Genomic DNA, 15408 nt, shown 5'->3' on the forward strand with positions numbered 1-15408 from the left:
CAAGAACATGGCTTAATCCTGGACCAGTTTAAATAGTTGGGAAGTTCTAGAGAGATGGCCCCATGCCCAAGGGGATTTGCTGTTCTCTGAAAGGACCTGGGTTTGGCTCTCAGTACTCACACGCTGCCCCATAACCATCTGTGATTCCAGGTCTAGGGGGCCCTGCATCCTCTCTGGTGTCCTCGAGTACTAGGCATGCATGTGATGCACAGATATACATATAGGCAAACACACTCACACACATAAAAATTCATGAATAAAAAGATTTTTCTTGTTAATAGAAGCATTAAAGCAATTAATTTTTAGAAAAGTATACTAAAATTTTAACCATAATTACCTTCATGTGAAATGAACCAGGCAAATGTCATTTTTAAATAATATTTTATTTCTAATTTTAGGCGATAAACATGATTTTAGTGTGCACAAATCTTAAACGCTTGATCAAATGCCTGGCATTGGCTAATAAAACATAGATTAAGTTTACTGTTTTGAGCAATAATCTTCGACTCTCTGAGAATCCCATTAAAATGACAAAAGGACTGTTTAAAAAGATGAGGGTGAATTAAAGGAAGAGAGAGAAGAGTGGGATTACTGTACTTGCTAGGTCAGAATAAATGGCAACCCACTCGGACATAAGGTCAGCAAGGCAGAGCATCCTGAGAAGACAGTAGAAACCATGAGTAGACTGGGACAGCCTTCCCAGAGGGTCCTCCAAGCCCTCCCCTAGCCCCACCCTGGGTTCTTAGCTGAGAACATGGTTTGTCTGCTGTGGACTTGTGCTAATGGACTATATCTGAGAGAGGAAAGGGCTTGAAGTGATGTGGAGACCCCAATGTCCAGACTGAGTCCTGCAAAAAATAAAGGTGACCAGTGCCACTAAGAGAGGACAGATGGCCAGGGACACTTGGGGTCACCATCTACAAATATGAGTGCAGCTCTGTTAGTAACTGGTTGTAAGCTACATGGCAATAATCCTAGCACCAAAGAGAGTTTAAGAAAAGAGGAGCATGAGGAGGAGGAGGAGGAGGAGGAGGAGGAGGAGGAGGAGGAGGAGGAGGAGGAAATATTCTTTAGTACATTCCTCCTTTGGCATTTTTCCAAGCCAGACAGTTGCCTTTAGTGCAATGAAATCATCATTAAGCCATATTTTGCATCTAATGGGCAGTTCTCTGTCCAAAGCAATTTCCTCATTGTGAAGGTAAGTGTAAACCTGAGTACCATTTTTAATAACTCCAGTTAGACTGTGAGCTTGATCTTTAGGAGTAGAAGGAAAATGGGCATTTTAATGTAATTCCTTGGGTTTTTTTACTCTGTAAATTTTTCTTAAGCTGCTTCATTTAGAATTAAAAGGTGCATTACCAGGTAAAATCTTGTAACCGGTTTAAAAAACAAGACTTTATTTTCTTGTGAGAAATTGGAGATCCTGGGGAATTAAATGGTATTGATGAAGATGCTGAAATCTACCCAGGCCAGAATCTACCCACTGCTTACTGGACTGAAAGGAATTGTGGGAAGGGGAGCCCCACAGCCCAGGCTTAGAAGACACATTCCCCATTGCTTGTGCACTTTATAATCCCACATTTGCAGAACTGCAGATGAACATGGGACATTAACACAAAAGGAAGATGGTGACACTTTTTTTTTAAAAATTTCTATGTGAACAAAATGGATGAGGCAAATATGGTGCCGGGTAGATGTCTATCATAAGAGACACGCCTTATAAACAACAGCCAGGTGCATGTCCCAATGTGTGCTGCCCTATAAGGTCATAGCCAATACTTAAAAAGGACCTGGACTGCAGAAAATATAATTTGATGTACACCTTTTATATTCTGACCCATTTAAGGAAACAGAACTAACAATATTGGGAATTTGAATTGTAACTATGAAACCCAATGCATACGCAAAGAACTTAATTTTTTAAAATATCAAATATGCATTTTGCTCATGCCTAGAAAACATACATCCCTTTGTTCTTTGTCACAAAAGAAAATGTCATAGTTTTAAAGGGAAAGTCATGGCAGAAGTGTCATTCAGTGCTAGAGCGCTCACCTAGCCTGCCTGAGGTCCTGGGCTCAATCCTCATCCCTGAGAAAAAGCAATTTAGTTTGTCAGGCATGCTGCCGCACAGCTTCAACCTCAGCACTGGTAAGAAAGATGGGAGTTCAGGCAAGTCTGGAGTATACAAAACTGTCTCAAAACAAGACAAAAATACCAGGCTGGCACGATCACCAAAAGCAACAATAACAACAACCAATGAAACAAACAAAAAAACCCAAAAGCCACCAGAAAATGAAAAAAGATATTGAAAAAAATAATCATTTTAGCAAGAACAGAACTCTCCATCTAGTAATTATACATCAATGGCTGGGGAGAAGGCTCAGTACAGAACACATTTGCTATGAAGGGAAGAGGACCTAAGCTTAGGCCCCAGGACCTGTGTTAAAAAGCTAGGAATTATGGTCCATCCTTGAAACCCCAGAGTGGGGGAGAAGACACAGGTGGATCTCAGGGACTCACTGGCCAGCTAGTTTAGTCTATTAGGTGAAGGACTGCAGTGATGAAAGATTCTGTGGAAGTAAAAATGGTGGAAGATGCCTGCAGGACAATTCCATCCTGCACACATACACACGTGCACACATACACAAGTTAGATATGAAGAGCAAATTGAACTGAGTCATCCAAAATATAAAAGTTTAACAGAACAAGTATTACCAGTGGGATGCTAAACTGGGAAGATCAAGAATGTCAGGAAGAGGATAATTGTGTGGTACCCAATTATTGCCCCACAGATGGAAAGTAAACTATAAAATAAAAGGATGTAACTTTGTAACACATGTTACTATTGTCCATAGGAATAAACTCAGTATCGTGACAATAGGCATCCTGAAGGAGCACTCAGGGCAAGGCCCCACAATGCACAGGTCAAGCAATGCACACTATTAAGCACACAACATCACCAATGGATATCCTTGCAGAAAAAAAGTATTCAACCTGAATTTCAGACTTGACCTAATTTCTCATTTATAAGAAATACAGTATAGGAAAGAATATATTAATTGACACCATGAGGAAACAAGCCCAGGATGTGGACAAGCATATAAAACAGCTGACCTGGTTTCTTCTATAAAAATCAATATCACGAGAAAAAAAAGAGTAAGGCTCAAATACAATATATTACCTTGATTCAATTCTGAATTTAAAAATACCTATAAAAACAGTTTTGTAATAATGGGGCATTTGAAGATGTACTGATAATAATGCTGTAGTAATGCTTTTTACACATGTATTTTGGATACTTGATAGAATGGTTTTATCCTTTAAGATGCAGGCTTCACCATTAGATAAGAATATGATGTCTGTCCCAATATTCAAACAGATCAGCAAAACCAGAAGAATACATTTAACTTGTCTGGAGGAGGGAACTGTCAGTCAGGGGTAGAGTGCTTGCCTAAAATGTGCAAAACAGTATGACAAAAAGATTGTTTACATAGAGATATAGTTAGTGTGTATGAACTTACAGAGGAAGGGGAGAAAGCTAAAGGGAAAATTATTAACATAGGGAAAAGTAGGTGAAAGGTGTATATGCGTGTTTATATTTATTTTACTATTAGGTTAAACCATGCAAATTTGCTAACACTTGACCACTCTTCATTCATAACATTCTTCACAACAATTTTATATACCACATGTCATAGAGACAAAAGAAAGGGAATTAAAGATCTCCATGAAAAATTACTTAAGGAACCACAGGGTTTGCAGTAGGTATAGCCACTGTGGTAGTTTGAATATGCTTGGCCCAGAGAGTGGCACTATTTGAAAGTGTGGCCTTGTTGGAGCAAATGTGTCACTTTGGACCTGGGCTTTAAGACCCTCCTCCTAACCATGGGGGAACCAGTCTTCTCCTAGCAGCCTTCAGATCAAAATGTAGAACTCTCAGCTACTCCTGCACCAAATCTGCCTGGATGAGGCCATGCCCCAGGCTTAACAATAGTGGACTGAACTTCTGAGCCTCAATTAAAGACAGCCTCAATTAAATGTTGTCCTTATAAGAGTTGCCTTGGTCATGGTGTCTGCTCACAGCAATAAAACCCTTACTAAGACACCCACCTTGTTGTTGTTGTTGATGTCTCCTGAACTTTTTTTTTTTTTTGGCCTGCTTGTTTCTCAGTTGTTGAATGTTGAGAGAGAGAGAGAGAGAGAGAGAGAGAGAGAGAGAGAGAGAGAGAGCACTATAAAGTCCTCTGTTCTGAGTGTGGATTTGCCCATCTCTCTTTTGGGGTCTGTCAGACTTGTCTTGGAAAGCAAAGCTGTTAGCTGTGTGAGAATTTTATTTAGTCACATTAGTAAACTTTTTCTTTCATTATTACATAACATTCTTTTGTATCTCAACCAGAGAAATATTCTTGCTCAGAAGATTATTATGTGCAAGACTTCATTTGGGTATTTGCTTGGTAAAGCTTTCCTAATTCTCTTAAGTTTATCTGACCTATATCACACCTATGTCTTAAGTCAAGAATGTCTTCTATTGGCATCACATAGTTGATTCTTCTTAGTCACTGCTTTTACTCACTGACAATTTATTTCATTAGTTGTTGCAATAATTAATGCATTTGGGTTTAGATGTATAATTGTGTCACTTGGTTTTTGTTCATGATGTTTGTCTTCTGTTCTTCTCACTACCTTCTGAGTGAATGCTTAGAGGAATCTTAATCCAGCAACATGGCTGCTCTAGCAAGGGATCACATCCAAACACCTACACCTGTGTGATCCAGCTGGAATGCAGACAGGTCACACTCTTTTAATCCTTCTGGCTGGAATACACACACACCCTTAGTTTGTAGAAGGAGGCAGCCATGTTTGAAAGTGATGTGTAATTGAGTGGCAGAAAAGTGGTGAACAGAGAAAGATTTATCAGAATGAGTCAGAGGTGGGATACACCCAATTCTCATGAGAACAGACAGGAAAGGAAGTCTATTTAAGAGCAGTGCAGGAAAAGAGATTCAGTCAGTTGGGAGTCAGTGCAGAGAGTGCAGTGCAGTGGGGATTGAGTTCCTTTGGGATTTTATGCAGTTCAGTGCTGGTCAGCAGAGGCAGTTGAAGCCAGAGATCAAAAAGAGCCAGAAGATTAGAACACATTGCCAGAGTTAGTCTGAGGCCATGCTGAGCAATTCAGAGGGAAGTCGAGAGAAGCCAGATTGAATCAGTGCTATTAGAGAGGAGACTGAGCCAGAACAGCTGAGTTGAGCCAGCCAACCAGAGTTCAGAAAGAACTAGAAGGGTGAGGTTGCTCAGCAGTAAGCATCTGGAATGACAATTACACCAGGTGAATAAAAATTACTTTTATAGGAATGTGTTTGAATTCATCTCATATTCCATTTTAGTACTGGTTTGATTTTAAAATATACCGTGATGGTTTACATATTTTAGTAATTGATCTAGAAACTAGAACATAAACACATAACTCCTTACAATCTATTTTAAATGAATGTTTTTATTACATCAAGTAGATCTTAGAAAGCTTACCATTTACCAAGCCTTTAAAACCACCCTCTGTTTTGTAAATCTATGATAGTTATTTTTTTCTGTCAGCAATGTTTAGGGTTTTTAAGATCTCAAGAGAAGAAAAACATCTACTTATTATTCTCTATTAATACCTGCTGTTTTGGTATCCTTCCTGTTTCTGCTGCTCCTCCTTCCTCTAGCACTATCTCTCTGCTATCTGAAGGAATTCCTTCCATTGTTTATGCAGAAGGGGTCTGCTCCTGAAAGTCGACTTTCATGATTTGTATAGGTGTGTGAATCCTCCATCTGCCATCTTTTATTTTACCATTAGGCCAATCCAGTGGATAGGTCATTTTAGGTATCACTTTTAAGTTCCAAAATCCTCATTTATTTCCATTTCAAAATTTAATTTTTCTATTGATTTTTTATTTGTTTCTGTTGTATTTTCTATTACTTTCTTGTCTGTGTATGTATATGTATGTATATGTGTGTGTATGTATGTGTGCATGTATTTGTGTAAGTATGTGCATGTGTGTGTATGTTTGTGGGTCTGCATATGTGTGTATTTCTTTGCTTTTACTTCTTGGAGCACAGTCATAATAGCATCATTAAAATATTATTCTCTAAATTCCAACATCTGTGTCATCTTGAGGTTAGCATCTATTATGTTTTCATCTATAATACATATTTTCCCTAATTCTTCATACACTGAGTAATTATGAGCTTCTCTTAGAAAATCAGAATATTATGTGAAATGGCTTGATGAGATTCTCCTATGAAATATTTATTATTCTCTGGCAGGGGGTGGCAAGACTAGGTTCAGGGTACCAGCTTTTGCCTGCCTAGTGTTGCTTGGGGTTCCTATATTGGTCCCAATACAAAGTCTTTGCAGCACTACTGAACTCTGCCTGACATGTGTGCTTCCCAGTGCTCTGTCTGACTCAGGCTCTTCTGTGTAGTTCATTTCTCAGTGCTGTGGTGTATTATTTAGGGTTAGCTAAACCCATACAGCTTGAGAGTAAGCCCAGAGTTAATGAGCACTTCACAGAGCCACCTGCTTGACTCTCTTCCAGGCACAATTGTCTTCACACATTGTAACTGCCCCCACAAGGCCTTTCCCTTACTCCCTAAGAATGAAAGTCTTAAAAAAAAATGAAAGTTTTTAGTGCCCCTACACTGCTGTTCATTTCCTGTGCCTTCTCCATAATATTAAACCTACTCTCAAGGATAACTGGTGAGGAGAGCAGGAGAGGGGAAAATATTGCTATAGGATTATTCTCTCTTATGGTCATAGTGTCACTGAGTAATTCCTTTTGGAGGAATTTTGGGTATCTTCTGATTTTGTTAGTGCCTTGGTCATTCATGGTCATGGTCATGGTCATGGTCATGGTCATGGTAAAGGTGCCTACCTGCCTACTTTCCTCTCTCCCTCCCTCTGCATCCCAGCCTCCCTCTCTCCCTCCTCTTCTTCCTTCCCTGCTCTTTTGACCTACAGTTTCACTTCTTTCTCTTTTCTTAACCCAGAAACAAAATAATTTCTCTCATGATTCTTCGGCACCTTTGGTCCCAAGACAAGAGACTCACATAAACAGAAGAACAAGAATGAGATGCCACTCCTGGGCCAAGAGTTGGATTACTCCTGATCTATTATCATTTGCTTTGTCTTCTTTTGGCTATTAATTTTTGAAGTTAGGATACAAAGTCAATAATTTCATTACAGTATTTTCATACATGTGTGAAGTATTGTTTTTACTCACCCCTCTTCCCTACCACTCTCCCTGTCCTTCCTGGCCTCCTCTTACTGCTCTTCCATTTCTACCTGCTTTCATATCAATATGTCATGACTGCTTTGTTTCTCTCCTTCTCCCTTCCCTCTCATGATCTTTCTTCTTTTATAGCATGCACCCTTCCACACCCCACACAATAGAATTTGCGTATGAGACACAACCTGTGGTATTTGTTCTACTTCTGAATTATTTTCCTCCACTTCCATTTCTGTTGCTACAAATGCCATGATTTCATTCTTATGGTAGAATAAAATTTCAGTGTGCTGTGTAGACCCCATTTTCTTCATCTGTTCTTCCATTAGTGGGCTTCTAGGATGGTTCCTACCAGTTGCTTTTAGAGTCTTCCATAATTGCTACTTGCACTGGGTCAAGTGCTTTTAGTTACACTTACTGGGAGACATGGGAGTAAGGATGAATGCTCTGTTTCAGCCAGACCTGGCGGTTCTTCCTCACCCAGGAATAACAAATTCCACACACTACAGTTAAATCACTTTTGCTAAACTTCATATTTCACCTAAATATGTGTCTGTTACTTAAAAGAAGGTAGCTCTTTTGGGTGGTGCTTTCTAACAGCCAAACACACTCCCTTCCATAGAGCAGATTATGGTTGTTAGCTAAACTTAGGACTAATGCATGGATGAATCTCACTGATGCTGGTGTTAAGAGAAAATGAATAAGAACAGGGTTGGGGAGGGTGCCTAGAGGTTGTGGAGGTAAAAAAAAAAAAGTATCTCTGGAGCTGGGAAGATGCTGTATATATAAGCACAGCACAGTAAAGTACCCAGATGGTGAACAAATTTAGGAGCAGATAACTCATAACACAGGTTATAAACATGCTGTTCTTTTAGGTCAGCAGTAGATTGCTCTAGTTATCCAACATCTATAATTAATATGTCAAATTAGATTGATGTTAGCAATAAAAACATAGATCTAGAAGTCATTATAGAAGAATCTTTAGAAAGTAGAAAATCCTTTCCAGAAGGGAGTAGTAGGTGAGGAACAGAAAGTATGATTCTATTTCTGTGAGTGAACTAGTTGTCCATGTCTCACAAGACAACATATTTCTCAGTTTGTTGATTGAAATGACTTGATATAAAATGTATAAGCTGGTTTAAAATCAATACAAGACATAAACATAAAATATAAATTGATGAAATGACATAAGTTGGATATTTGAAAAATTCATAAGCAAGGATTATTAGCTGAAGATGAGAATAGAAGCATATTCCAGAAAGACTCCCTCTGAGCTGTTGGATAACTGTAATAGTTTTGTGGGGATTTTAATGAAATTTATCATCTTGAATGCATAAGTAGCGGTTGTCTCTAAAATTGATGAATCTAGTTACAGGACAAAATGAAGTAAACTCTCTGGAGACCATTTCTTTCAGTCCTCCATGAAAGCAAGCTTTCATAAACACATCTAATTAATATTACTGTGTTTGTGTATATCACAATAAACAATGAGTATGTGACTAAGAAGTTTGAGTTTACAGGCATACATGTTGGGCATTTTTTGCATGCTTTAAATTCTTTGTACACTTCATGCCTAATGCTCATGAACTCTAAAGAGGTGTTATTACTGTTATCACCCTCATTTTATAGATAAGAAAAATGAAGAACTGGAAAGCTGAATTTAGAGCTTATAGTCTACACTGTAAAGAGATTGAGGCAGGGAAGGACTCACACTTTCAAAGTCTTTCTGTATGTATATCAACAGACATCACAACACACACACACACACACACACACACACACACACACACACACTATTTACAGCATTAATCTCCCTGTGAAGGAAATTGTTCGCATGCTTGGGAACTTTGGTGCTAGGGAGGAAACCAAATAGATAAATAGTAAGAGAATTTATTATAAGCATTTCTCCACTGTATTAAATTGGCATTTCCTTACCTCAGTAATGTAGGAAATTCTGTGTGTAAACAGTTGTGTATATATAAATGATAACAGTTTTAACCCTGTTATCATTTATATATATAATATATATATAGTATGTGTGTGTGTGTGTGCGCGCGCGCGCGCGCGCGTGCGCGCGTGTGTGTATTAAGGGCAGCACTCTATCTCTGTTACATTCTAATGACAATTGTTATCATAGAACTTTGTAGCTAGTGGGCAAAAGTGATAAAGGAAGCTTTGTACATGGCTTTGGGCCAAAACCCAAGAATCAATTTTAAATATAGAACTAAAATACCAACACTGGATGAGTCAAACTATCTAAGAGTTATTTGCCCTGCAATGGACACAGGCTAGGGCAAATAATTTTGTTTCCTTGATTTGGGGAAGAGAGGGTGGGATGGCTTGGTTTGAATGGGGAAGAATAGTAAATTCCTGTAATTCCTCTAACTCTAGATTGTAGCCGAGGAAGACCAGGCAGGGTTGGCCTTGTTGAGCTTTAAGCCTTGCAGGTCTCAGAGAAAGACTGCATGGAGAATCCCTGCTACAAAAGTGAGCCTGCCCAGTCCTTCCTGCAGTCAGGACTTTCTGAGCTTGCTTTTAACAAGCCTGTCTTGTTATGAAAATGTACCCCTTTTCCCCACAGAGGATCTGTCAATCAAGGTAGATTGTAGGCCTTCAGAATGAGCTCTCTCATGCAGGTGGGAACAGAATGCACCATTTGGAAGTATGGGCCTTCTGTTTAAGCTGCAGGGCTCAGGGTTCTGCAGTCCCACGGTGATGTCACATTGCCAGGTTTTACCCATGCTCAGAGGTAGCTACCATCCTCATCTCTATCTTATAGGTTAGAGACAGAGTCAGAGAGGTTCTGTGCTTAGATTTTATGATCCATTGTCCAACATGCAATGGTTATTCAGTCAAAGATGGCTATGATTAGAGGTCATTGTCATTCTGCCAGGGTGGTTTCTAGTGTGGTTTGGGAGGCAAGGTCTGTACTGCATTTGCAAAGCTGTGACTCCAGCTGTGGTTTAGTGTAAGTTCATGAGAAGGCAGAGTCCAACTCTAAACTAGGAATGGCATTACCATCCCAGACTTAATTATATGGTGTCACTTCCACAGAGCTGGGCTCTTGGGCTGTGGTGTTTATGCGATATTTTATTGACCCCTGTGTAGCAAAGCCTGGGACCTTTCATCTCTTCCGTTTCCTGCCTACCCGCAGAGCGTCCTTGGAAACTGTTCATTGGGTTTCTTCACTGTGGTGTTCCTGTACCTCATAGGAGGGAAGAGTTGGACTCTAATCAAGAAGCAACTCTTCTTAGTTCTAAGTTTTCAAAATAACATGGGAGGAGTCCATTTCCTTTAAAATTTAAAAGGAAATGGACACTCAATTTATTTCAAATTGCCACGTTTAGTATATTTTTGCTATTAATGTTTTTAAAAAGAAATTAAGTTTCTTTAAGAGGAGAACTTTGCACCATTGCTAGGACCAGGCTTACGAGCTTGCCTAGGAGGTAATGATCTTTATTCAGGTCTCTGTGGCATGACCGTTGCTGTTAGGGTCAGGTTTATCAAATAGAAACTGATGCTATTGCTAGTAAGTGTTACCTGACAGAAAACATTTTCCTTACCTCTTACTGTGGTAGTTCGTAACTGAGTGAAAAATCCTGTAGTACTTAAAAGAAAAACTAATTCAAGTACTTTCCAAATAATTTACGAGAAGAAAGTAAGAAAGAGCAGACCTTGTAAAATTGGTTAACAAATCATATTCCAGCAAGAATTCCTGTTTCCTGTGAGGTCACATTTGCATTCTCTCCCCCAGTCTTCCACACTTGGATATTTTTATCAAAGTTGCAACTTACTCACATACTGTTTTCTATGGAAAGAGTCAGATAGGAATGCTGGCAAACGTGACTTGCCCTGCGAGTAAGCAGGCCCTGCTAACCACGTGTAGGAGATCGGCAGCTGTGCGTTCAGAAGCTGAGATGGGTTTGATGACTTCTTTAACACCATCACCAACCAGGAAAGGAGCACAGAGCCCAGGACAAGATCATATAGCACAGTTGAGGCCAATCACCCCATCTCCCGTCTGTGTATCTGCATATGGACTCTTTTACCGTCCTGGCCTTTGACTGTTCTTATAGCCTCGAATCCGTCTGCCTGAGCTAACTTCCCAAACATCTTCACATCTGTGTCCTTTAGTATTCTCCTTTGATGTCTTTAGGATGGATTTCAGGGCTTTCTGCCCTGGCTTCATGTTTTCAGCTGGGATCTCCGGCCTTTCCATGTGATGGAATCCCTGGCATTTCCTTTTTCTATATCTGTCCTGGTTCTATCCATACTCTCCTCCCCATCCTGGAGAGTGGCCAGATTTGGTACTGAGTCACCTGGGCCTTTTGGAGTCACTCACCACTGGGACAACTCCATGAGGGGGAACCCAAGCTGTGCTCTAGGAAGGTTGGCCTCAAGACCTCATTCTCCATACTGTGTCTGGCACCATGCTTTTTCTTTATCAAGCTTGGCTGTCTGGCTGGATACTTGCTCTAGCCCATCTAAGGGTCCACCATTATACACCTTCCTTCCCAGTGAAGTTGTCATCAGAGCTCATATAAATTATGATACTCATGGCAAGTTACCTGATGCCATTGGAAAGCACTATGGAAAAGCTGGCTAAAAACCAAATACATTGCCAGTTTGGGGATAACTTGAGAGTAAGAAAAGAAATCATAGAAAATAAATTATGTTTGATTATTTGAAGGAAGATTAGACATCTTTTCCTTATGCCCTCCATAGAATATTTTGATAGTGTATTTGATACTTCAGTGGGAACCCTCTTCCTCTAAGCTCTGCCTACTAAGCCTCATTTTTCCATGCAGTGATCCGACCTACTGAATTTTATTTTTCAGAAATCTGAACACAGCACTATCTTCCTAAGGATTCGCAGGGGATCCAACACTTGAGAGTTTAATGCAGTGTGTGTACTCATCCATAGGAGCCCTTCAGTAACCACCACTGTGAGAGAAATTGCAGACCACGTTTATATGGCTAGAAAATAATTCAACGAGCATTTCAAAGCATTCACTGTTCACCTTTAGTCAAAGCACTTTTGTGTGTTTAGTAATATTCACAGTAGTCCACAGAGTCTTTTACCCTGAAATTTGGTTTAATACACAGCTACTTGGCCTACTTTACACATAAGCCTACTTATATTAAATATATGAGGCTGACTTCTGCTTTTTCTTTGCCAAATGGGTAGAAAGTTCTTGCAAATGCCTAACAAAAGTATTTGTATTTATAGTTATAGTCACTTAGGTTTTCATGAATTATTTATTCATTCTTATTATAAAGGACATGCCATACAAAGGTGCTGAAATCATAGTCCCTGTTAATAAGAATCTTCTTGGAAATCCTTTGAAGTTAGAAGGATCTTTTCCTATTGGCTGCGGTGGGCCATGAGTTTATCCTAGAGAATGGGTGGGAACTGGGGAAAGTCATTATGATGTACGCATGTGAGAAATGAAATGTTTGCTTAATCCATTACCTTAAAACGAGGACCTGGGTCACAGAAACATTTAAATAAAGACAAAACCCACTTTATAATAGATTTATCCATTTTTCCAAACCGGCACCAGCTACCTACTTTTATCTAACTGTCTGCTACCCTTACAATCTAGATTTGTATTGTCCAGATGGAGGTGTTGCTTGTTAGATGGCTTCTGACTGGAACCTTGACTTTCTTTATGGTGAGAAAGTATATAGCTTTTGTCTACAGCATCCCTTTGAAAAACATATGGCTGCCTCACCAAATGCATGTTAAGCCTTTTTTCCTATTTTAAGTGCCAGTGCCAGGAGTTAAAAAGCAAAGCAAATCTGCTTTCTTGTTAGTTTTGCTGTTTTTTTTTTTCCTTTTAACAATCTTAATTAGAATGTAGCTATCTTGAGGACAAGAGTTGTATCTTATTTTTTTAAGTCTCAAAGTGAAACACACTGTACTTTAATACTATTGAATGGATAAAGTCACAGGGATACAAATCTATTTGTAGGACAGCTTGCAAAGAGACAATGTTCTAAGCCTATTGGAAAAGTCAGCTCAGTGTATGGTAGATCATATTGCTTCAGCTGAGTTTGAAGGTCATTTGGATGCTGGGGATAGACAGGTTACAAATCTACCATTGCACTGTCAAAGAAGTCAGCTTTATTAGAAGTGGAACAGGTCAGCCATGCTTCTCAGTGGTTGTCTCAGCAGGGTCACCTACCTGATCTGAAGCCACGTCAGCATGGGGGTCGTTCCTCCTCCAAACACCCAGACAGTGAAGAACACGAGGAGTAGTGTGGTGGTGAACATCATCTGCTTGGGCTGAGATTCCGTGTTGCGGATGGCCAGGGCGAAGGCGATGGCACCTCGCAGACCTTACAGAGAAACCCAGAGGGGAACTAAATAGTGAGACTTACTCAATTTCTTTGGATATATTTATCTTTACATCCTGCTGATGTAACGTCTTTATTTACTAAAATTTTCATTCAGAGATGATTACAGATTCACATGGAGTTTTGACAAAACTATGCAGAAATACTTTTCCTTAGTCTCTGCCAGTGATAACATCTTGCAACGAAATGGTATGACATCTTAGCCAGAATATTGATGCCTATCTGCATAGTTAAGACATAAGATCTCACTAGTTTCTATTTTTTAAATCTCACACAATATCTACACACACACACACACACACACACACACACCTTAACTCAGTCACCAGTAGTCTGTTCTCCATATCCACAACCTTGTCATTTATAGTTGTTTTAATGGCTACTTGTCATGAAGCGATGGATCCTGTGGAATCATTCATCACTGTCTATCCAGCACAAATCTGCAGATATTAAGTTTGTTGACTGGATCAGGGGTCTTTCGCTTCCCTGTTATGTCTGTTCCATGGCTTGGTTGCTTAGCTGAGGGACACCTACAGTTTCCCAGTTACTCGAGATTAAATCAAGACTGCTAAAATTGGCATACAGGTTTTTGTGTGAACATATTTTTCTTTCTCTGAGATAATGCTCAAGAATATGATCTGAGTAGTACTGTATCTGCATGTTTCATTTTTTAAAGAAATTACCATTTTTACATTCCAACTAGCAACACAAAAATCATCTAAATTTTCCACATCCTTGACATATTTGGGGGTATTACTTTTTTTAGTTTAAACCGTTGTGATAGGTATGGAATGGTAATTTGCTACAGTTTGAATTTTCTTTTCCTAATGGCTAAAAGCATTGAATACTTTTAATTTGTTACTGTTATCTGCACACTTTGCTATATGAAATAGCTCTTGTATTTTTTTCTTCCTTTTTAATTGTACTGTTGGAATTTCCAATTGCTGTGTGCTGAGCTCTTTATAAGCCTTTGTCAGATGCAGTGTTTTAAAAATATTGCCTTCTAACCTGCAGCTTCATTTTCTCATCTTTGAGGGTTTGGAGAACAATAGTTTTAGGTTTGATGAAATAAAACTTGTCAATTTTCAAGTGAATTGTACTTTTGGAGTCAACTCTAAGGACTCTTTGCATAAACTTAGCTTTTAAAGATTATCATCTATAACTTTTGTATTTTAGTCCACAATCATCTTGAGGCAGTTTTCATATCAAGCGAGAGGCTTGGGTTGAGGTTATCTTTTGCCCGGGTGGCATCTGCTTTTCCAATCAACTGTTTCTCTTATTTTGTTTTTAACCTCTGTCCAAAATCAGCTGCCTGAATTGTGTGAGTCTATTTCTGAGTTCTCCATTTATTGCATTTATCTGTGTCCATTCGTGTAGCACACTGGCTTGATATTCTAAGTACAGAATGGGCCTTTACATTAGGTACAGCAATTTTTTTCAAATTTACTTTTTATTTTCAAAACCAGAGCTTTCCAGTTTTCTTGTTTTTCCACAAAACTTTAGATTTACATTGTGTTTGTCTACCAAAAAAAATCCTTCCTGGGAACACTTTCTTTTCTAAATCAAATGTGTCTGATAACAAAGAAAACCAGGACAGTTAAAACCTTCTTGGCTGACTGCATACTCTCACAAATGTTGTGATCGGAACTAACCTATTAGAACCCACTTTTTAAAAATTGTTTTACCTTTTGTTCTATGGTTAAATATGCTAAATGTCCATTGTATATTTATGAATCTGTATTAAACGCAAGAGGTGTTACAAAATGAAAGGCCAGAACTTCAA

General features: G+C 39.0%; 1 protein-coding gene across 1 annotated transcript in view; it reads right to left on the minus strand.

Moving 5' to 3' along the window:
- Slc9a9 (solute carrier family 9 member A9) overlaps positions 1-15408 on the minus strand; it is a 576880-nt gene that overhangs the window by 174473 nt on the left and 386999 nt on the right. Inside the window, exon 12 of the mRNA XM_052187635.1 lies at positions 13454-13607. Within this exon, the coding sequence (XP_052043595.1) occupies positions 13454-13607 (154 nt within the window). The remainder of the gene's footprint in view (positions 1-13453; positions 13608-15408) is intronic.

The sequence above is a fragment of the Apodemus sylvaticus genome, chromosome 7, assembly GCF_947179515.1.
Source record: "Apodemus sylvaticus chromosome 7, mApoSyl1.1, whole genome shotgun sequence".
Lineage (NCBI taxonomy): Eukaryota > Metazoa > Chordata > Mammalia > Rodentia > Muridae > Apodemus > Apodemus sylvaticus.